At 46.2% G+C, this 21,290-nt stretch overlaps 1 protein-coding gene across 4 annotated transcripts in view; it reads left to right on the forward strand.

The window, feature by feature from the left end:
- Nucleotides 1–2,836: 2,836 nt before the first annotated feature.
- Nucleotides 2,837–21,290, forward strand: part of NID2 (nidogen 2) — a 59,822-nt gene continuing 41,368 nt past the window's right edge. Inside the window, exons 1-4 of one of the 4 annotated variants that reach the window (XM_034992640.1) lie at nucleotides 2,837–3,303; nucleotides 3,976–4,284; nucleotides 12,294–12,526; nucleotides 18,007–18,728. In XM_034992640.1, coding sequence (XP_034848531.1) covers nucleotides 2,863–3,303; nucleotides 3,976–4,284; nucleotides 12,294–12,526; nucleotides 18,007–18,728 — 1,705 coding nt within the window. In that variant the 5' untranslated portion in view covers nucleotides 2,837–2,862. The remainder of the gene's footprint in view (nucleotides 3,304–3,975; nucleotides 4,285–12,293; nucleotides 12,527–18,006; nucleotides 18,729–21,290) is intronic. The other 3 variants (XM_034992639.1, XM_034992638.1, XM_034992641.1) reach the window with 3 other exon arrangements.

The following is a 21,290-nucleotide window of genomic DNA, read 5'->3' on the forward strand; positions in this document are numbered from 1 at the left end:
GATCTTAGCCCCAGGCTGGTTTGCTTGCTTTCACTCATTCAACAAACATTTCTCTAAGTTTCTCCGGAGGAGCCAGGCAAGCATGGCGGCAGGCCCCAAGTAAGACAGAGTCCCTGCCCTCAAGGTGTGGCGGCAGGGGTGAGGGAGACATGGGCGGTCAGGGGTTAGGGGAGATACGGTGGGATTGGCAATATGCTAATGGCACACACAGGACACATGGAGATTCTCAATCAGACTGTGGTTTCCAGGAAACTTCTGGAAAGAGAATGATTTTTTATTCAAGTGTTGAAGGATGAATGAGTGTTGGCTAGAGGCGACTGATTGGGAAAAGCATTATAGGTAGAGGGACTAGCATGTGAAGCTGTTCCACGCCATAAAATAGAAGGTTGCATTTGAGAACTAAAGTCTCAGCTGAAATGGTAGCTGTGGCCCGAGCTAAAGTTGGAGAGGTAGGCTAGAACAGCCTCGCAAAGGACCTTGTGGCAATATGATTTAGTGCTTCAGAGCAGAGATTTAGAAATCAGACCGATTAGTTCAAATCTGAGTTCAAATCCCAGCTCTGGTACTTACAAGCCATGTAACTAACTGATTTCTTTTTTTTTTAATTCCTCGAAGTCTTGGCTTCCTTAGCATAGTGTCTAGCTGTTATCACTTATCTATTGCTGCATAAGAAATTATCCCAAACCATAATAGCTTAAAACAACACACATTTATTAAGTTCTCACGGTTCCTGTGGGTCCAGAATCTGGTCTTCTGCTTCAGGGTCTCCCACAAGGCTGCAGTCGAAGTGTCAGCCAGAGATGAGGTGTTACCTCAAGACATGACTGGAGAAGGATCCATTTCCAAGCTCACTTACATGATTGTTGGCAGAAGTCAGTGCCTGGAGGGCCGTTGGCCGGAGCCCGCCCTTAGTTCCTTGCCATGTGGACCTCCCCAGCATAACAGCTTGTGTCATCAGTCAGTGACAGAGGGTCTGCGACCAAGACAGATGTAGCCTAATCACTGAAGTGACTTCTTGTCACTATTGCCCCATTCTATAGGTTAAAAGTCACTAGGCCAGCCCACACTCCAGGGAAGGGGATTATTACAAGGGAAGGAACACCATAAAATGGGGATCTTTGGGAGTCATTTTAAGCCACTAGCCTATAGCTGGTAGCTTATATTAGTAGCTGATAGCTTATATTACCACCAAATAAATGTTAGCTTTTTTTTATTACGTTCAATTGAGAGACTGGGAAAACCTAGAGAAAGCTGGTGCAGGATTTTATATCAAAGAGTAACCTTAGGTGACCTTGGCTAGGTCAAATCACGTCATGTCTTTGAGCCTTCATTTCTTCCTCAGTACAGTGAAAATACCTATCTCCCATAGAAATGAGAACATATATGTGCAAACACAAATACACTTTTGTAACAAGCAAACAACTCTTCACAGTCAGAGGAAGCAAACTGCTTTGAGCCAGTTTTCCATTTTGTGCTGATACTGTGAGTCTCACAGTCTGGTATCTTCAGAGTTTTCAGGGCTTGGCGCTCTGGGCCCAGAAGGATTTGTGTAACTGGAATAAACACCCACAAAAAGAAATTTGTCTTTTGAACATCCCTTAAGGCATTTCCACAGGCTTACTTTTTTCCTTCTTTTTTTTTTTTTTTTAATTTTATTTATCTATTTGAGAGAGAGAGAATGAGAGACAGAGAGCATGAGAGGGAAGAGGGCAGAGGGAGAAGCAGACCCCCTGCTGAGCAGGAAGCCCGATGTGGGACTCAATCCCGGGACTCCAGGATCATGACCTGAGCCGAAGGCAGTCGCTTAACCAACTGAGCCACCCAGGCGCCTTACTTTTTTCCTTCTTTTTAAATACCTTTGCTTCCAAGGACCCCATGGGGGCTAGAGAGAGAAAACAGACGATCTGGGAAATTTCAAGTTCTTGATAATAAAAGTGGTAATAAAATCTCGTCTGGCTGCTGATGCTTCACAGAGGGGTTGTTTGTGGTGGATGGGGTTCCCCCACATCTAGCAGCTGGTTTCCTGTCCCAGGGAGGGGCTCAGGTTACCATCGCCTTGCCCACCGCAAAGGCAGCCCCGATGCCCGCAAGGCAGCGGGTGAGAGACCCAAGGTGCCCCCACTCTGGCGCCTCACCCATTTCCGCTTGGTGCCCAAATGGGATGCTTCATTCCATGCCCCACATGCAGCCGATCACACACAGTAGTGTTTCATGGTCCTTCCAGGTCCCGTTTTCCCTGGGAAAGGTACACAGCGCTCTCTTGACCCAGACCCAGACCTGTGGCGGGTAGCCCAGTCTTCCCAGGCGGTAGTCTTTGGATGGAGGTCGGAACTTAGGAATTGGACGCCCCCCCCCCCCCCCCCCCCCCCCCCCGCCGCGCCCCCCCCCCCCCCCCCCCCCCCCCCCCCCCCCCCCCCCCCCCCCGCATCATTCCGGCTTCATACAAAAGCGCGCTTCTCGGCAGGGCGTCTCTGGGTGGAGCAAGGGAGCTGCGGCTGCGACAACGCCCCCAGAGCGAGGGGCGCCCGGGACCCCCCCACCACACCCTCGCCCTGCCAGCCTGGCGGGGCGCCTCGCGCCAGCCAGCACACGCCGCTGCGGGGGTCCCCCTTGGCGCTGAGGTCCTCTCCCGCCGCGCCGCTGCCCTCGGACTTCGCGGGCCGTTTGGTCCCGGGGGAGGGGCTCGTCGGCCCCGCGGAGCAGTCCCCGCAGGAGGGCGGGAGCGGGCCCGGCCGCTCTGGGACTGCGGAGGCGGAGGCGGAGGCGGAGCAGCGGTGCGGCCAGCCCTGGCCCGAGGCTTCTAGCTCGCCCGCCCCGCCGCTCCCGCGACCGCTGCCTTAGAAGACTTCTAACAAGAACCAGATGTGGCCGCCGCTGTCGAACTTTCCCCGAGCGGGTGATTGGTCCCCGGCCGAGGGCCGCAGCCAGTCAGCGCGCTGGGAGGGCCCGGAGGCCCGGCCCGCCCGGGCGCCCGCGGGGATCCAGGCTGGAGGCTGGCGCGGCGCGGCTAGTGGGCTGGCGGGCCGGGCCGGGACGCGCTCTGCCGCCGGGCCGCCCAGGAGCCGAGCCAGCATGCGGGGGGACCGGGCAGCCCGGCGACTGGCGCTGCAATCGCTGCGGCCGCCGCCACTGCTGCTGCTGCTGCTGCTGTCCCGGGCCGGGGCGCTGCACCCAGACGAGCTCTTCCCCTACGGGCAGTCGCGGGAGGACCAGCTCCTGCAGGAGGGCGACGACGAAAGCTCAGCCCCGGTGAAGCTGGCGAGTCCCCTGCGCTTCTACGAAGCCCAGTTCAGCTACCTCTACGTAAGTTCAGCCCCCGCTTGGTGTGGGAACCGGCAGAGTTCTCGCAGCTTCTTCCCACGGGCCGATGTAGTGTGGATCTCACCGAACCCCTGCCTTCCAGGGGGAGGAAGTAGTCCGCACTCCCGGCTGTCCCCGAGCGCCCCTGGGTGGGACGTGGCCCTGCAGCGATGCTGCTGTCGGAGTTGCTTTTCTTTACCTCGAGGGGAAGGGCGAGAATTCAGACCCACACATTCGCAGCTACAAAAGCGTCCCCGGCAGAAAAGGAGGTGGGGATGCTGGGGCGGCCGGTGGGGTTTGCAGTAAGGACGGCGAGAAGGCTGTGCACGTCTGCAGCGCTAGTGCGTTCCCTCCTCGGACCCGGAGGTTTTCACAGCGTTGTGCGGCAAGTGAGAAGATACGTGAACCAGGAGTTTTAGGGCTCCTGGACCTATCGCCCCGCGCTGTGGGGTGGGGGTGGGGGGGCGGGCGGCACGCGGGCTGAAGTCGCGCTGGTCGCCCTGAATCAGGAGTCGGGTTCCCAGCGGGTAGGGAAGGGACAGCTTCAAGCCCCGGGCGGTTCCCTTCCCTCCGTGCGTAGCCGGGTGGGCGCGCGCACATTTGGACTTGTGGCGGCCGCCCGAGGGCCTCCTGCCGCGTACGCGACCGTCACCTTTTGTCCCTCTCCTCCCACAGGTGGGCACCAACGGTATCATCTCCACTCAGGACTTCCCTAGGGAGACCCAGTACGTGGACGATGATTTCCCCACAGACTTTCCGGCCATTGCCCCCTTCCTGGCGGACATCGACACGAGCCGGGGCAGGGGCCAGGTCCTGTACCGTGAGGACACGTCCCTGGCTGTGCTGGGCCTGGCCGCCCGCTACGTGCGCGCAGGCTTCCCGCGCACCGCGGCGTCCTTCACCCCCACCCACGCCTTCGTGGCCACCTGGGAGCAGGTGGGCGCCTACGAGGAGGCCAGCAGCCGGGTGCCGCCCTCAGGAGAGGTAACTGACCAGGGGTGCTTGGCCGCTGAGCCAATGGAGGGATGGGTTTGAATTCTGGGCTGGAGCCCAGGGACTGGCTTGGAGTTTCTTCTGAGTCGGCTCTTGTGCGAACCTGATGTATCCTTTGGTGGCACCAGGGCTGAAGTGGCTTAGAAGTGAAGAAGGCTGTTTTCTCCAGCCCGTCTTCTAAGGATCTGAGAGATGGCCACTTCTAGCAAGGATCGGGAATGAGGGCCCCAGTGCAGATGCGGAAAGCCCTCAGAACACAAGGCAGTTCACTGTTGGGTTGTTTATTTTTAGAATCACCTCTAAGTATATAAGAATTATTTCTAATTATATGTTCATTGAAGGGAAAACATCAGCAAATACAGGCAATTTAAAAAAGAACAACCACTCATTTTCCTGCCACTCAAAGATAATCACTGTTAAACGTTTTCATTTATATCTTCCAAAAGTTTTTTTCCTATTAATATCTGTATTTATGTTACTGTCTATTAACACTAATGGGTTTGCACTGCACATACTGTTTTGTAAACTATTTTTTTCACTCAGTAGTATATTGTGAATATGTTTCATTGTCACTCAGTATGGTTCTACAACATCATTTATAATATCTGCATAATATTCTACCCAGTGAATTTACCACTGTGTCCAGTGGTCATTAAAGTTATTTCCAATTTTTCATCACTATAAATAATTTTGTGAAGCACTTTTTTTTTTTTTTAGCTAAATCTTTCCACATGTCCTTACTTGATATTCCAGGAAGTGGAACTGGTGGGCCAGAGAGGATCCACTTTATAAGGTTCTTGATAGCTTTTGCCAAATTGCCCTAGAAACATCAGTTTACATGATCCCTGGGTTATAGAAGACTGTCCTCCATTTGTTTTATAGTCTCTACTTGAGAAGGTAAAACAACCCGAGCTCCCAGCCCTGTAGGCTTGGCAGCAACATTTAAAGAACTCCAAACGGACATCAGTTGGGACCAGGGTGGCTTGGCAAATGGTAACCTGCTTTTCCTGGAATAGGTAAGGGCTTCCTCCTGTGAAATAAGACCTGAATTTAAATTTCATACTCAGGGGCACCTGGGTGGCTCAGTCGTTAAGCATCTGCCTTCGGCTCAGGTCATGACCCCAGAGTCCTGGGACTGAGTCCCACATTGGGTTCCCTGCTCAGCGGGAAGGCTGCTTCTCCCTCTTCCTCTGTCTGCCACTCCCCCTGCTTATGCTCTCTCTCTCTCTCTCTGTCAAATAAACAAATAAAATCTTGAAAAAAAATTTTTTTAAATTTCATACTCAAAGGGCTGACACTCTTATGATTTATCTCTATTTAACTCATCATAGTGTTTCTTAGCTATAGAAAGATGGCACATATCCTCCCTGAAAGATTAAGCAGCTTACCCGCTCTCACTGAGTAGTTCAAGATGGTGACCATTCTTGTTTTGTGTTCTGTAAGAGAAATAGTCCCAAAAGGCTATTCAAAGAAGATCTAGAAATAAAAGATATTTGAATTTTTTTTTTTTAAGATTTTATTTATTTTTTTGACAGAGAGAGACATAGCGAGAGCAGGAACACAAGCAGCGGGAGTTGGAGAGGGAGAAGCAGGCTTCCCGCAGAGCAGGGAGCCCGATGTGGGGCTCGATCCCAGAACCCTGGGATCAAGACCTGAGCCGAAGGCAGATGCTTAACAACTGAGCCACCCAGGCACCCTGAATTTTTTTTGAAATTCATTTTTTTGTCGGGCAGCATTTAGGTTTTTTCTTAATTTTTTTTTTTTTACAGGTGCGGGTTTGATATTTCAGTGATTCAGTTCAGCAGAATACATTCAAGTCAAACAAATATATTGGGCCTTCCTTTGTGCAGGGCATTGGGCTAGGTGGAGGGTTGGAGGAAGATGAATTAGGTTACATTCATTCACTCATTCACTCATTTTTATATAAGGTTAAAAAACTTATTTTAAATCAGGGGCACCTGGGTGGCTCAGTCGTTAAGCAACCGACTCTTATTTTCCCCTCAGGTCATGATCTCATGGTCCTGAGATCAAGCCTGGTGTCAGGCTCCCTGCTCAGCAGGGAGTCTGCTTCCCCTCACTCCCTCTGCCCCTCTCACTCCCTCTGCCCCTCCCCACCCCCAGCTTGTGTGCTCTGAAGAGAATTCAGCTGCATTTGTCTTACTGTTTCAACAGAATAAGGATGAAGTTGAGTTGAGTGAGATGAATCGGAGATGAGCAGTTACACAGACGTGCTGGGATGGTGAAATCACACTAGAGCTTTAAGATTCCATTTTTTCACAGCTTATTTGAAACCAAAAATCATAATACAGACACGGTGACTTTGTTAATTATTGTTTCAATTTCATCTGTAACATGGGAATACCACTCTTTCACCCAACTTTCGGGGTGGTTGTGAAGACCATGACAATATAAAAACATTTTGAAAGAAGATGTGCATTATGAAAGGTTATCCAGTGACTTTGGAAGCAATGACTCAGCCTCATTCTTATTTCCTAACCTGTAAAATGGGGGAGCAATGCCTACCTTACAGGATTGTTGTCAGAATTAACTAAGGTGGCATTTTTAATTAGGGTGACATTTTTAAGTAGTCACTGTATTCTTTTAGACTTAGTGGGTGTGGATGCTCAGCCAATCTGTGCTCCTCCATGTTGGCTTGATAGGAAGATTCTGGTTTTTAAATTTCTCTATCTTGTAAGGACACTGTGATGTAAGGCCTTTGCATAAGGACTCTTTAAATGCTAAGTTTTCTGAACTACAACTTCTGTCTGGTCTCTTTTGGGTGGGAAGTACAGGAGGATTTGTAGATTCCATCTCTCTTTTCTAGTTAAAATCATTCTTCAGACATTGCCATATGCTGAGTTGGCTTCAGAATTTGTTTCGTTTCGAAAGGAGATAAGGGTTCTGTTTGGAGAGAGGATGTTTTTTCAATTACCCACATTGAAGTTTCTTCTGAATACTTTAAAGAGCCCTGTGATTTGAGTTCTTATTTTAATAATTCTTTAGAGATGGATTTTGGCAAACAGTAATCTGCCTTGTGTGAAGGGCTGTGTGAGTTCTACGTGGCTTAAACCTTCACACACTAACCCTATGTTGCAAACTTGAAGATATCAGAGGAAGGGCATCTTTACCACTTAAAACTATTTCAGTTGTTGCCCTTTCTCTCCATGGATATTCATGATGGGTCTGACAGGATGCTGTATGTGATGTTGCAGGAATGGCAAAGTGTAACTACAACTAAAAAAAAGGTGAAGAAATATGGGGTGCCTCGGTGGCTCAGTTGGTTAAGTGTCCAACTCTTGATTTGGGCTCAGGTCCTGGTCTCAGGGTCATGAGATCTGCTGTGTTGGGCGCCTTGGGCATGGAGCCTGCTTAAGATTCCCTCCCCCTGGCTTGCCGGGGTGGGGGGCGGGGTGGTGCACTCTCTCTCTAAAAAAAAAAGAACAAATAGTGCTTATCAGTTCAGTTAATCTGAGACTCCTCAGCTGTCATAGGTACTTTACGGGGCAAAGAAGTCATGGTATTGACCTTCAAAGAACTTGTTGACGGAGACATAAAGAGGACTAGTGTTTACTTCAGCTGTGGTTTTTGGGGGAGGGGAGAATTGTTTTGTTGTTGTTTGACGGATGGGAGTTGTGGAGAACTGGGTCACACAAATCTGTGTGATATGGGAGATGTTTTTGTTGTTGACCTGGAATTTAGGTTGAGCCAAAAGGGCTGAAAGAATGGATCTTGAGAATGAGGCAGCAGGAGAAATTGTTCTGAGCAAGGCCTTGTCCTGGGAGCAGGCAGAGAAAGCTGATATAGGAGACATGGATGAGGGGAGTCGTGGAACCTCAATGTGGGGACTAAAGCGTGTTGACTTATTTCTTTTTTTTTAAAGATTTTATTTATTTATTTGAGAGAGAGAGAATGAGAGAGAGCACATGAGAGGGGGGAGGGCCAGAGGGAGAAGCAGACTCCCTGCCAAGCAGGGAGCCCGATGCGGGACTCGATCCAGGGACTCCAGGATCATGACCTGAGCCGAAGGCAGTCGCTTAACCAACTGAGCCACCCAGGCGCCCGCGTGTTGACTTATTTCGAAGGATGACTGTTGTTGATGGAGGGGGGCGAATCCACAGAGAGGAGGAGAGGTAAAAGAAGGACTTTGTTGTAGCTTTTTGACTTCTGGAGCTCAAGTCCAGAAGAGGGGCGGTCTGGGATCTATCTGAAAACGTTTAACCTGAGGCTAAAATACACTATGAAGATGTACTGAATAGAGACATATATGGAAATTGGTTAATGAAATGCTTAAGTGTTGCTAAAGACTAAGTGTCAGGAAGGATGTCACCTTAGAGACTAGAGCACAGATCTTTGAATTTGGGGCGGGATCTGTAGGATTTAGGGCATACCAATGAATGAGAGAAGATCAGGCCTGTGACAGTGACCCACAGGGGCTGGGAGATGGGGAAGTATATTAAGGAGTGGAGGTTAGTGCTCAACCCAAACCCTGGCGGCCAGAAGTCAGTGATACCACCACCGTGGAGAGTATGTGATCCCAAGGAAGGCAGGAAAGAGAACTTTGTGACCCCTGTAAGAGTCACCCTACTTCTTCATTTTCTCTGTGATTTTTGTAAGTCACCGTAGGCAAACCCGTTTGGGACAAGGCTGGCAGTCTTCTGTTTCTTCACTAGATGGCTGAAATTAATTAAATGAATTGCAAATTTAGAAGCTTGTAGAGGGGCATGTTCTGTATCCATCAGCCTGGCTCTGCCGAGTGTCAAGTCAGCAGTGCTTGATGTCCCATACCTGAAAGGGAGAGTCAGAGCCTGCCGGGTTTCTGCTGACAACTCTGGCTTGTCTCTCTTTCGGATAACAGGATGGCAGAAACCTTGAAGCCAGGCAGCCCCTGGCCCTGATCCTCTGGGCTGTTCATCCTCCAATGGAGGCCCCCCTCTCCTCCCTGGGATCCTGAGGAAGTTGGGAACCGGTGAACCTTTTGTGGGGTTTGGCAGCCCATCTGAGGGTTTATCTTCAGAGACAGAGCATGTGTGGTTCTTGCAAAGGCGCTCATCTCCAGGAATGTGAAGACCTTTCCTTTCCCGTCTGGAGGCTAGTCGAGGAGTGCTTTGGGAGGAGGAGTCCTTCAGGACTTCGGGAAGTGTGCTCTTTAGCAGTTAGATGTAGAATTTTGTAGAGCCAAGAGAGAGAACTTTAAAAGTGATCATTTGGTGTGTGGGTGGTTTTTTTTAAACAGCCAAACTCTTTTGGCCTGTACTTTGGGATCAGAAATTCTATCTAAAATCCCCCTTTTTGCCTGTCAGTAGAGACAAGTAAATTAAATAAAGGCTTGCCACCTGTATATAAGTGCTTGGCTCAGGGATGGCATATAAAAGGCACTGAATAAATTTTCATCGAAATGAATTTATTGACTGACAGAATGAATAAAATAAAGTGCTAAATTCCCAGACTCCACAGTAAAAGCCAGACACTCCCCTTCACAGCTCTGTTTATTTTCTCCCTCCCTTCCTCCCCCATCCCCTTCAGTTCCCTCACGATCTGTGGGACCCCCCCCTCCTCCTTATCTTAACAGAATTTCTCTAAACTTAGAGCCAGGATTCTTCCTATCTTACATTTGTTGTAAGTAATCAATGCCAGGAGGTTTGAAAGCCTAGCTTGTTACAACAGGTCCTTTCTCTTTCCTCAAGTACTTTCCTTTCCCTAGCTGAACTTTGTTGATTCTGACTAAAGGAGTACTCTGATGTTATGGAATCAACGTTTAATCGATGATGTAGTATATATTATGTATAGACATGATGCAGAAGAGGCTTTGTTTACATTTGGCAGAAGTTATGGTTTCCTAGCTTTGAGAAATTCTAGAAAGCATCCTTTGCCTTTTGTTTCTGGAACAGGCAAGCTTTGCTGATGAAACAATGAACAACTGCAAAATAACAAATATACTGCCCCCCCCCCCCCCCCCCCCGCCATCTTGAAGTATGTGAGCTTAAAGAAAGAAAGCAGGGGTGCCTGGCTGGCTTAGTCAGTAGAGCATGCGATTCTTGATCTCGGGGTTGTAAGTTCGAGTCCCATGTTGGGTGCAGAGATTACTTAAAAATAAATCTTTAAAAAAGGGAAAAAAGAAAGCGAAATAAGGTAAGTGTTTCTATGTTAGAGAACAAAAAGAAAGGTTGTGTGCTTTTTTTCTTGAAAAGCATTTAACACCTGAATTGATTTGTGTTATCAGCAAAGTGTCAAAACTATACTTTGCAATTAAGCACTGAAAGGAAGAATAAACATTGGAAGAGTCTGAGCACCATATGGGGAAGGGCCCAGGACAGAACAAAATGCAGGACATATTCCCGTTGTTTGCTATTTTATTTAGTAAGATGTGATGTTCTTCTCTGTGCCTACCTTTGTCTGTCTAGCAAAATGGAGAAATGATACCCTTTACCAGTAAGTAACATTTCTTAGAGTCACATTATTTAGGAAGTAGTGGTATTTATAAATAGCTCCCAGTTCCCTACCAAATTATAAAAAGGGGGGTACTTAGAGAAGAGTTCTCAGCGTCCTAAATATAATACCTTTTTAAGATAAGGAAGTACCACCAACAGATCATGTCGGGGTGTGGGTGGAGGTAGCATTACTTAGGTAAAGGCAAAAACTATCTGGCTGAAAATACAAGAATAAATTGAACTTTAAGGAGTGATTTTATGAGGGCCTGGGTGCTGAGTTTGCGGCTAATTCAGACTCCTGGTCTCTCACTCTGGTCTGCTTGGTTCCTCCTGTGTTTATGAACGTTCACAGGCCACCTCTGTGGGGACGCCTCCGCACCTAAGCCTGACGTCTCACACACCCTTCTCTGGCCTCCACTATCTTCTCCACCAACTCTCCTAAATGCCAGCCACGGCTGTTCCCTTCTAAGTGTGAGATTGTCCCGGGCAGAGTCTCCCTTCCTTCGGTACCTTTTCCTTCAGCACCAAGCATAATGTCTAGCTTAGTAGGCACTTGGCTGAATTAAGGTGCAAGTGAATTATTAGTAAGTGGAGTTTACAAACACTTAAACAGCTAACCAGGCAAAATGAGGTGGATGGTAACCGGAATGGTAACCAGAAACACCCGGTGTTATGGATGGTCAGAGAACAGAAATAAATCTACAGGGGATCACAGAATACCTCAGAAGGGCAGCAGTAGAGGGTGAGGAGGGTTTCCTGGCACAGGGAAAAATGAGCAAAAATACAGAAGCGTTAAAGTACATGGCACAGGGGGGGAATATGACATAGTCTGATGAAGATGCAGTGGATCTAAACCTGGGAAAAGAGTTTGGGGCAATTATAAACCACCTTGAATGGGATGCTAAGGAATAGTTGGGGTGGACTAGCGGTGCAGGGCATGGACTCTGGAGTGGGCTGGCCTGCCACCGTGTACCAGCTACCTGGCCTTAGGCAGATCTGTTAGCCCCCATGTCTTGTTTCCTGGTCTGTGAAAGGGGGTTGGATAACTCAAGTGCTGTTGTGAAAAGGCAGATGAAAGAGAAAAGAGAGCAAGGCTGTGAGAACAGTAAGGAGACCTTTTGATCAGCCAATGGCTAACACCGTGCCTGCCCATAATAGGCATTCAGTAAACAGGTGAATGAATGAATGAATGAGTGAATGATCCACATGAGTGCCCAGGGCAGTAAACTAGGGCAGCGGCTGTGGGAATATACAGGTTAATTTTGGACTTGCTCTTAGCTCTTAAAGAGGTTTGGATGAGAGAAGTTTGAAACCTTAAAAACGTTATTTTTGTAACCTGTGGTTCTTACCTATGCATATTTCAAGTATTAAATGATAAAGGAGGATTATGATAATAATAGGGCTTACACAATTACAACTTGAAGAGGAAATTAAAAAGAATAAAATGTATAAAAGCAATTTGGAGGAGTTCTGAGAAGGGGGAAGACCCTTGTACTTCATGATGCTTTGCTTGCATTCTGTTTTTTCTTGTTTGTTTTATTAAGATTATTTCCTATTTTTTGTTTTTCATAGTTGAACACTTTCCAGGCAGTTTTGGCATCTGATGAATCCGATACCTACGCCCTTTTTCTTTACCCTGCCAATGGCCTTCAGTTCTTTGGAACCCGCCCCAAGGAGTCTTACAACGTGCAGCTCGAGCTTCCCGCTCGGGTGGGCTTCTGCCGAGGGGAGATCGATGACCTGAAGAGAGAGGGACCCTATTTCAGCTTGACTAGCACTGAACAGTCTGTGAAAAATCTCTACCAGTAAGTAAGCCCTTCCCCGTCTGATGTAAGGACCCGTCGGAGCTACCCGCACTCGAGTAGCCATAAGACCATTAAATAATATCTTGGTGGCTTCTAAGGGAGGCGTCAGGTCAAAACCAGACACCAGATTAGACCCTGAGAGGAGCAAATTCACCAAAATATAAAAGACCCTTTATTCTTCCTGCCCTATTGGGTATAGATACCGGAAACAGAGCAGTGCGTGTGTGTTTGCTCAACCACTGAGGCTTCTATGAAAAACATTGCTCTTGGGAACCACATAAAAATATCCAGTAATGTCACTGCCCAGAGTGAGATTTTTCCAGGTTCATCATTTCACAAGGAGGAGATGTTGTGATTTAGTCCTTTAGACAGATACATGTTAAAAGTTAAATCAAGAATAGTGTAATTTGGGGAAAAGGGAAAACCAGACACATGGGTAGCAGTTAGAGGTCTCAGGGTTTCTGTATGGCTTCATTAACTGAAACCATACTGGTTGGTTTTCCATGAGGTAGCCAGCACATTCCTGAGACCCAGCAGAGGCTTACCCTGCTAGCGTAAAAATAAGCCCCTTTTGCTGTTTGTCAGTCCACATAGCACCATATCTGGGTTAGCACCGGTTGAGATTTATTAATTTCAGGGCTTGTGAAAAAATATCTTTGCTTTTATTCCCTTCCCAAATCCTGGTCTAGAAGCCAGGCAGAACACATCGGTTACTTAGCCTTGCCTAACTGCTTCTCCCTTCCATTACATTATTCCTGGGCACTGGAAGCCCTTACACTTTTGCGTGCCATCTGCTTTGCTCAGCTGCCAGGGAGCGGGCCCTACCACCAAATATGGTTTCCTAGAGCTGACATTTATTGAGAGCTTATTATTTGCCAAACACTGTGTAAAACACTTCCCAGAAGTTATCTTACTTAAAACTCACAAGAATCCTAGGAGGTAAGTTCTATTGTTTCCTCAATTTGACAAATGAGTTTAGGGAAGTTAAGTTGCCTGTGACCTCGAAGTTACTCAGTGGCAAAAATTCAAGCACAAGCCTGGAGACCCAAACTACTTCTTTTGTGCCGAAGCCTGGTCTCCTTTCCCAGTCTTAGGACCCACCTTGGGCATCTTTAGGTCTCCTTCCAGGCTGCCTTTAAGTCCAGATGTGAGAAAACCGAGCTCCTTGCTTTCTCTCCTCTGGTTCCACTTTCCTCTTCCACTCTGGAGCCCCGAGATCCTCTACTCCTCAGATGTTATTGAGAGATCACAATGGGCCAAGCACTTGAAATACAAAGGTATCTGAGGCGCAGGCCCCGCCCATGAGCAGCCTGCACTCTGCTAGGGTGGACAGATGAACGGATCAACGGTCTGGAGCACCGGAATGAGTGCCAACTGTACTCAGCGTACTGGAGGCAGTGGGGGCCAAAAAGCCTGTAGGAAAAAGCAGTTGAGCTCCCCCACCACGGTGATAAAGACCCCACGGAACTCACTCACACACAGAGGCGTGTACGGGCACCACACAGCACCCCCATGTACCGCCCTCCACGCCTGCCCTCATTTGTATCTTTGATGCTTCCCAGATACCGCTGAGTTGCTTGACGAGGACGGAAGACATGGGACTGACAGAGGGATTTTTCCTTAGTATAACCCCTACTTATCGTAAAAAAGAAAGCAGAATAATGCGAAATAAAAGCACAAATTACCCACCATCAGCACTTCAAGTGCTAGCCAGTATTTGTAGTCCTTCTGGAATGCAAGAACTTTTTAAAACCAATATGGTTCTTTTGCTATACATGTGACATTTTCCCATTTATCATTGTCTTAGAGGTATCATTCAGGAAGATGTTTGTTTTACTATCTTAAGGCTACAAAATATCGTGTCATATTTATATACTATTAAGATAATAACTTATGGGCGCCTGGGTGGCTCAGTTGGTTAGGCGACTGCCTTCGGCTCAGGTCATGATCCTGGAGTCCCGGGATCGAGTCCCGCATCGGGCTCCCTGCTCGGCGGGGAGTCTGCTTCTCCCTCTGACCCTCCTCCCTCTCATGCTCTCTCTATCTCATTCTCTCTCAGATAAATAAATAAAATCTTTAAAAAAAAATTAAAAAAAGATAATAACTTATTGATGAACATTTAACTTGTTTTTTAATTTTCTTTTTATAAATATCATTGCAGTAAACAGCATAACACACATTGGTCGGATTCTCATTTCCGTGAAAGATAACTTCTTGAGAGTAGAATTGCCGAGAAAAGCTATACTTAGTCAAACATTTTGATGAACATGAACACACTGCCCTTCAGAAATGTCCAGTTTATGTCCTCACCAATAAGATAGAGCTGTGATCGGCAGCTTCTTTTCTTTTCAATATTTGTGAATCTGGTCGGTGTCAAATGTTCATACTCTCACTCTTATTTGATTACTAGTGAAACCAAACACCTTTTCGTATGTTTAATAACCATATATCTATCTTCGTGACTTCTCTGCCCCTGTCCTTTGCTATTTTCTGTCCAGGTGTGTCCAAAGAGCTCTTACAAATAAGAAAAAATATAGTGAGGAAATTAATCCTCTTATACGGTGTGAATATTTTTATCCAGTTGTTCATCTTTAAAGTTTCTTAGCATCTAGAAGCTGTAAGTTTAGGGTTGGCAAAGTTATTGCTCTTTTATGATTTTAGATCTTTGTTATTCTTGGGAAAGCCTTCTCTACCTCCAAATTGTAGAAATGTTCCCCGATTTAATCTTCTGTTTTACTTTTCACTATTTAAATTTTCAAAAATACACAGAAGAGTGGAGGGAATAGCTAAATGAATGCCCAAAAGCTCATCACTTAGATTTAGAAGTTGTTGACATTTTGCCAATATTCATCATTTTTTTTTGCTTAAGAATTTTTTTTTTTTTAAGATTTTATTTATTTATTTGACAGAGAAAGACACAGCGAGAGAGGGAACACAAACGGGGAGTGGGAGAGGGAGAAGCAGACTCCCTGCCGAGCAGGGAGCCCGATGCGGGACTCGATCCAGGGACTCCAGGATCATGACCTGAGCCGAAGGCAGTCGCTTAACCAACTGAGCCACCCAGGCGCCCCTTGCTTAAGAATTTTAAAGTAAATTACCAACATCATGCTCATACTAAATACTAGATACTTCAGTGTGCATCTCTAAAGAATAAAGTTATTTTCCTAGTCAATAGAATCTTTGTCTTCCTCAAATTTGTCTCATAATTGTAAGCTTAAAGGTAATAAATTATGTAATTCATAGTGGATTTGGCATAACTCCTCTTCCGGCAATTTAAATGTGAATCCACCCATTTGTATTTTTCGAGATTATACTTTTCTATCTCCTCGAAGACAAATTATAATTACTAAGTACTAATTATGTGCAGAGCCTCATGCTAGGCATTTTATGTGGTTTTCTTACTTACTCCTCCTAACGACCCAGGGAGGAAGGCGCTGTCATCCCATTTTGTAGCCTTGTTTTCCTTTCTAGAAAATAAATTCTATCACCAAGCTTTCCAAATGACCTCGGATTTTAGGATAAGCTCAAATTGGTTACTTTTCCATCACGCACAATGACAAAAGCCAAGGTAGCGATTTGTATTTCATTAGAAGGTTATATTACTTAGCTTCTTTCTGCCATAACTTGTATTTTCCTACTCTTTGAAGCTTTTATAGTTTTCTCTAACTTCAAGAAGAAATTTCACAGCTGCAACACCTCTGATGTGATAATAAATGCAGTATCCTCAGATCTTCAGGATTCTCCCTTATCTTTTTTTTTTTTAAAGATTTTATTTATTTATTTGAGAGAGAGAGAAAGAGAGCACATGAGAGGGGGGAGGGTCAGAGGGAGAAGCAGACTCCCTGCCGAGCAGGGAGCCCCATGCGGGACTCGATCCCGGGACTCCAGGATCATGACCTGAGCCGAAGGCAGTCGCTTAACCAAGTGAGCCACCCAGGCGCCCTCTCCCTTATCTTTTTACTAAAGTGTTCCTTATTTGCTTGCCAAAAAACACCAACATTAAGTCTTAGAACCTACCAAGTATACATAGTATGTTGCACAAAGGATCATGGTTTTGCTTTCTCTGCTCCTCTTTCCCTAAAGTAACTATAATAGCAGCAGAAATAACTACATGCATGTGCATGCACACACACACACGAAAGAGAGAGAGGGAGAGGTGAAAAGGAAGAAAGGAGGGAAAGAGACATTCTCAGAATTGTATTGAAAAATATTACTGCTATAGGAATCCATGTGAATGTGATCAGTACCTACCCAAATCAGCAAAAGTCTCTTGTTCTTATAATGATTGGATAAATTTCTTATTATCTTATTAGTCTTTAACTCTTATACTTCACTGACTGACTTTTGAGGAAATCTCATAGCATGGGGGCTTTGAGCCTGGTATTTTGCACATTACCAGAGAAGTATAGAAACTGGTGCATTCAAGCTAGCCAGACCCTTGTTTGTTCAAAGTTTATTTTATTTTTTTAATTTTTAGAAATCTTATGTAGTTGTTCTCTTTAGAATGTATCATTGAGTAAAATAATGCATCACTGGAACATTTGGAAGACTGAATGGGGTCCGTGTTCTTTTCTAGTAAAGAAAATGCATGAGCTCTCTGGTTCCAGATGTTTCTGAACACCTCTCACCTATAACCCATGGCATTTTGACTAAACTGCTTTCTTATATTCCCCTTAACTTTGTTCTGCACTTGCTCAACATTTTTTAGACGTGGGCATTTATTTTTCTTTGAGGTTTTTTTTTTTTACATCAACTCACCATTGTATGTCAATTAGTTAATTGATTAATCCATGTGCTTGAACAGGGAACTGTCTGTAACATTCTGTAGATCAATGATAATTCAGATGCTGATAGACTGTAGTATATTGGTTTTTTGACCTAATGTAGATGTTTGGAGCATGGGCTTTGCTGTCAGTGCTGAATTCAGGTCCAAGCTCTGCCAATTATTTGTTGTATGACCTTAAGAAGATTAGTTAGCCTCTCTAAACCTGTTTTCTCCTCCGTAAAATTGGGCACGATCACTGCCTCTACCTTGCAGATTGTATCGAAGAACATTAAGCATTTGGTACGTGACTAAGTCTCAAAAGTATGTTCTAGTCATTATTGTTTAAGTGTTTGGCAAAGGTTTTTAAGCATACATTTTCCTGAGTGAGTTAAAAGTAGAGAAAGTATAAAGTGTTCCCACATTCCCTGTTTGTTTTCAAATAGCCAGATTTTAGACAAAATGTGAATTTTAGAGCAGATTTCTAATTTGATGGTCTAGCATTCTGAAACCTAAAGTTAAATAAGAGGTAGTTTACGTCAATATTCCAGTGTACTCCTTTTAGTTAGCATGTAGGCCTGGTTTTTATTTGGTTTTATGCTAGTGAAAACTCTGCATCTGATCTTAATAGCCTTTCAGTTTTATGATAAGTTGCTCACTGTTGTGGGGTGGTGGGTAAATGGACACTTGTGTCATGCACTGTTTCCTTTTAATTTAGACAGAGCAACCTGGGGGTTCCTGGAGTGTGGGCTTTTCATATCGGCAGCTCCTCCCCACTGGACAGTATCAGGCCAGCCACCGTTGGAGACCTTACCAAAGCCCACCCTTCATCTCCCCCAGAGCAGTCCTTCAGCCCTACGGCAGCCCCGGAAAGTGACTACACTGAGGACAATCTGGATTATTATGATGAGAATGAGGGAGAAGTGGAATACCTCCCAAGTGAGCCAGAGGACGCCTGGGATGACCACAGCAGGACTGACGTTTCCTTCCAGCCGAAAGCTGAGCCAAGAAGACCTTTAGGAGGTGGGGTATCTCCGTCGGAATCTGACCCGGCCTCCCCTCTGCCACAGCTGACAGCTAGTGATCGGCCCCTCTACCCTGAAACCGAATTTGCCACCTTGGACCCTCAAGCCAAAGAGGGGAGAGCTCTGGGCGGGGTAGATGCCCCAGGTTTAAAAGGCCCAGTCGAGTCTTGGGAACAGCCAGGGACCAGAGGCCCAGCTGCATCAGAGATAGAAGGAGATTCGCTGGGTCCTGCCCGGGGAGCCCCACCTCCCTACCCAGAAGGAGGGGCACCACCTTCGGAAGAGGATGTTCCTCCGATCCATCCTGAGAGAAAGGCCGTTCTTCTAAATTACCCCGTGCCCGCTCACACTCCACCGCTGGGCCCTGGGAGGCAAGTGCTAGGCGTGGAGGACGTCATCGGTTCCAGCACTGAGGGTAAGTGCCTGACGAGACCGGGTGCTGGGGTTTCATTTTTAAAATGCTGGTTTGCACAGTTGCGATTTTTCTCTCAAGTGAGTTGGCGCAACGTTTAGCAAAACGAAGATTGGAACGGACTTTTTAAACCTATGTTTCAGGAGATGGAGTATGTTTCCTTTGCCAGATAAATCTTGGCAGGCAAATTCTCTTGGAATCTCTTGACCATTAATAATGTTTTTTTTTTTTTTATAAACGGGCCTCATGAAGCAAGTGGGGAAGAACTAGGCTGCTTGGGCCAGCTACGCTCTCAAGTGTAATGAAGTATTTCAGTTTGAAAGTTCAGCAAAGGTGAAACGTTCTGAGGTTTCATAGACATTACAGGGATGGAGGGGTTCAGGCTGTAGTTTTAAGTGGCTGGTTGTGCTGGCTCAGATGAACATTCCTGATTCGTTCTCTGTTGTGGGACAACGCTTGTGCGCCCCTTGCTTAGAGATGCATCGGTGGTGTGTGGGAGCAGAGACCCGTGGGGAAAGCAAGTCGCTAGCCACCTGTGTCTTGTCATTTCTGGTTCATGGCTGTGCAGCTGTGGTGTTCACCTCCCTGGAGTCCTGTCCTCATTTCATGACTCACTGACCAGAGTGAGGGTCCAGAAAAAAAATGCCGGGAGGAGGAAGTGGTTAATTAATACAGACATGGAGCCATTTCGCCTTCTTCTCCTAGTTGAGACTTGTCACTTCAGTTCTTTCTTCCCAGTCAGGGATGTAAACACGTGAGTGGGAAACTGAGCAGGGATTCATTCCATTTGTTCCAGGGACTGCTCATCTGACCTCTAATAGGAGGAAGGGGGCCAGAGGTGAAAGCACTCTTCAGGACCTCTTTACCCCTTCACACCCCGCCCCCCCACCTACCTTTTCTGTTTCCCATTCTTTTGTAGTAAAGACATGTTGACCCAGCAAAGAGGGCCTTCTGGGTTCTTCTGCTGTGGTAGTGATCTGCAAGAATATGCTTGAAGAAGTGCTATTTTAGGAGGAAAGAAACTATTTTGTGATCAAAGTGGCATCGTGTCATGATTAGAGGGAGAGCACGGGTGTCAAAGTTAGGTTTGAATCCTAGCTGCCTCGCTTGCTTGCACGTTCACTTGCTGGGTGACCTGAGGCAACTCATGGAACCCCCAAGCCTCTCGGATTTCTCCTAAATTTGCTGAGGGGACTAAATGAGATAACAAAGTTCTCAGTGTCTGCACCAGTTGATCCTTTATAAATTGTGGCTGCTGTTACTAATTATAGGAGATTTAAAGGGGTGGGAATAGGGTGGGGGCTGGCTAGAGACTAGCCAATAGGCTTGTTGAATCACCGAGCCTTAATTTGTGCCGACGGGCTACATTTCTGTCAAATCCAAGATGTGAATTTGATTGGAAGGCTTCAGAACCTTCACACCCTTCTGACAATCTCCTGACTTTTCAGTGAAAATTCCATATATCTAAAGAAAATGTAAAGCCAAGTATCAAAGATTTTTAGTAAAGGGATTTTGAAGTGAAGATGGAATCCTAAAATGGTCTTTTCGCTTTGTGATTTCCTCCCCTGGGAAGAGGTTGGAATATGAAGAAGCAGATTTGTGGAGTGACTTATTAAAGAGTTCAGAAGAAAGGGCTGCACAGCCTGCTTTGAGCTATGAGAGGTTGAGCTCACTGGAGTGACAGGGAGGAGGCTTAAGGAACGTTGAGAACAGAGACGGCAGCCATCACACTTCTGGGGCATGAACTCTGATATTTAGCAGCTGCTGGAGGGCGTCCACTCCTGACGTCTTAGAAATGGCAGAATGCATATGAAAAAGCTGGTTAATACACTAAGACATTTAGAAAAAAATATCTAACTGGACATTTTTGAACCTTGAAGGACAAAAAAAATCAGCAACCGCATGTTAGAAAGCACGGAGGGAAGACTTTAAAACCTGAAAGCAGAGAGGGAAAATGGGTGAGCTTCTATTTTCACCTCAGGCTTTAGGAAGATTGCATGGATTATGGAACCATGCAGTTGTTAGATACTTTTTTTTTTCCAGACGAAACATTGGCACCCCAGAGGTCCGTCAGGCAGAAGCGGACTTCCTTTGGGACAGCTGGTGAGGGGGGGGTGGCAGAGACGCACACAGAACATTGCCTACAAGGGCCCCACCGTGAGCCATCCTGCCTGGCTGTTTCTACTGATGGCATGGAGAAGCATGGATTTTGGTATTAGGTGGACTTGAGCTTGATTCCCAACTCTGCTGTGTGGTTTGGGGTAAGATGTATACTCTGTTTGACCCTCATTTTCCTCAGCTAGAAGATGGAGGAAGTGTAGACCTCGTGAAGTAGCTGTGAGAACCAAAATTGAATATGGGAAGCTCCAAGCCCCATATGTTTTAATTTCCCCTTTAAACTTAGAAGTCATCTTGCCAAATGAAGATCTTAAGATTTAGCTAAAGAAACCCCAAATCTCTCTCCCTTTCTTTTCAAATTTTTTTTTGCCCTTAGGGACTCTTTTTACAGACTTTTCTTGTTGTTGAGAAATGTAGATTCTTTTCAGAACATGTGTACACCCCGCA

This window comes from Mirounga leonina, unplaced genomic scaffold (genome assembly GCF_011800145.1).
Source record: "Mirounga leonina isolate KUSES-001 unplaced genomic scaffold, KU_Mleo_1.0 Mir_82, whole genome shotgun sequence".
NCBI classification, from domain to species: Eukaryota; Metazoa; Chordata; class Mammalia; order Carnivora; family Phocidae; genus Mirounga; species Mirounga leonina.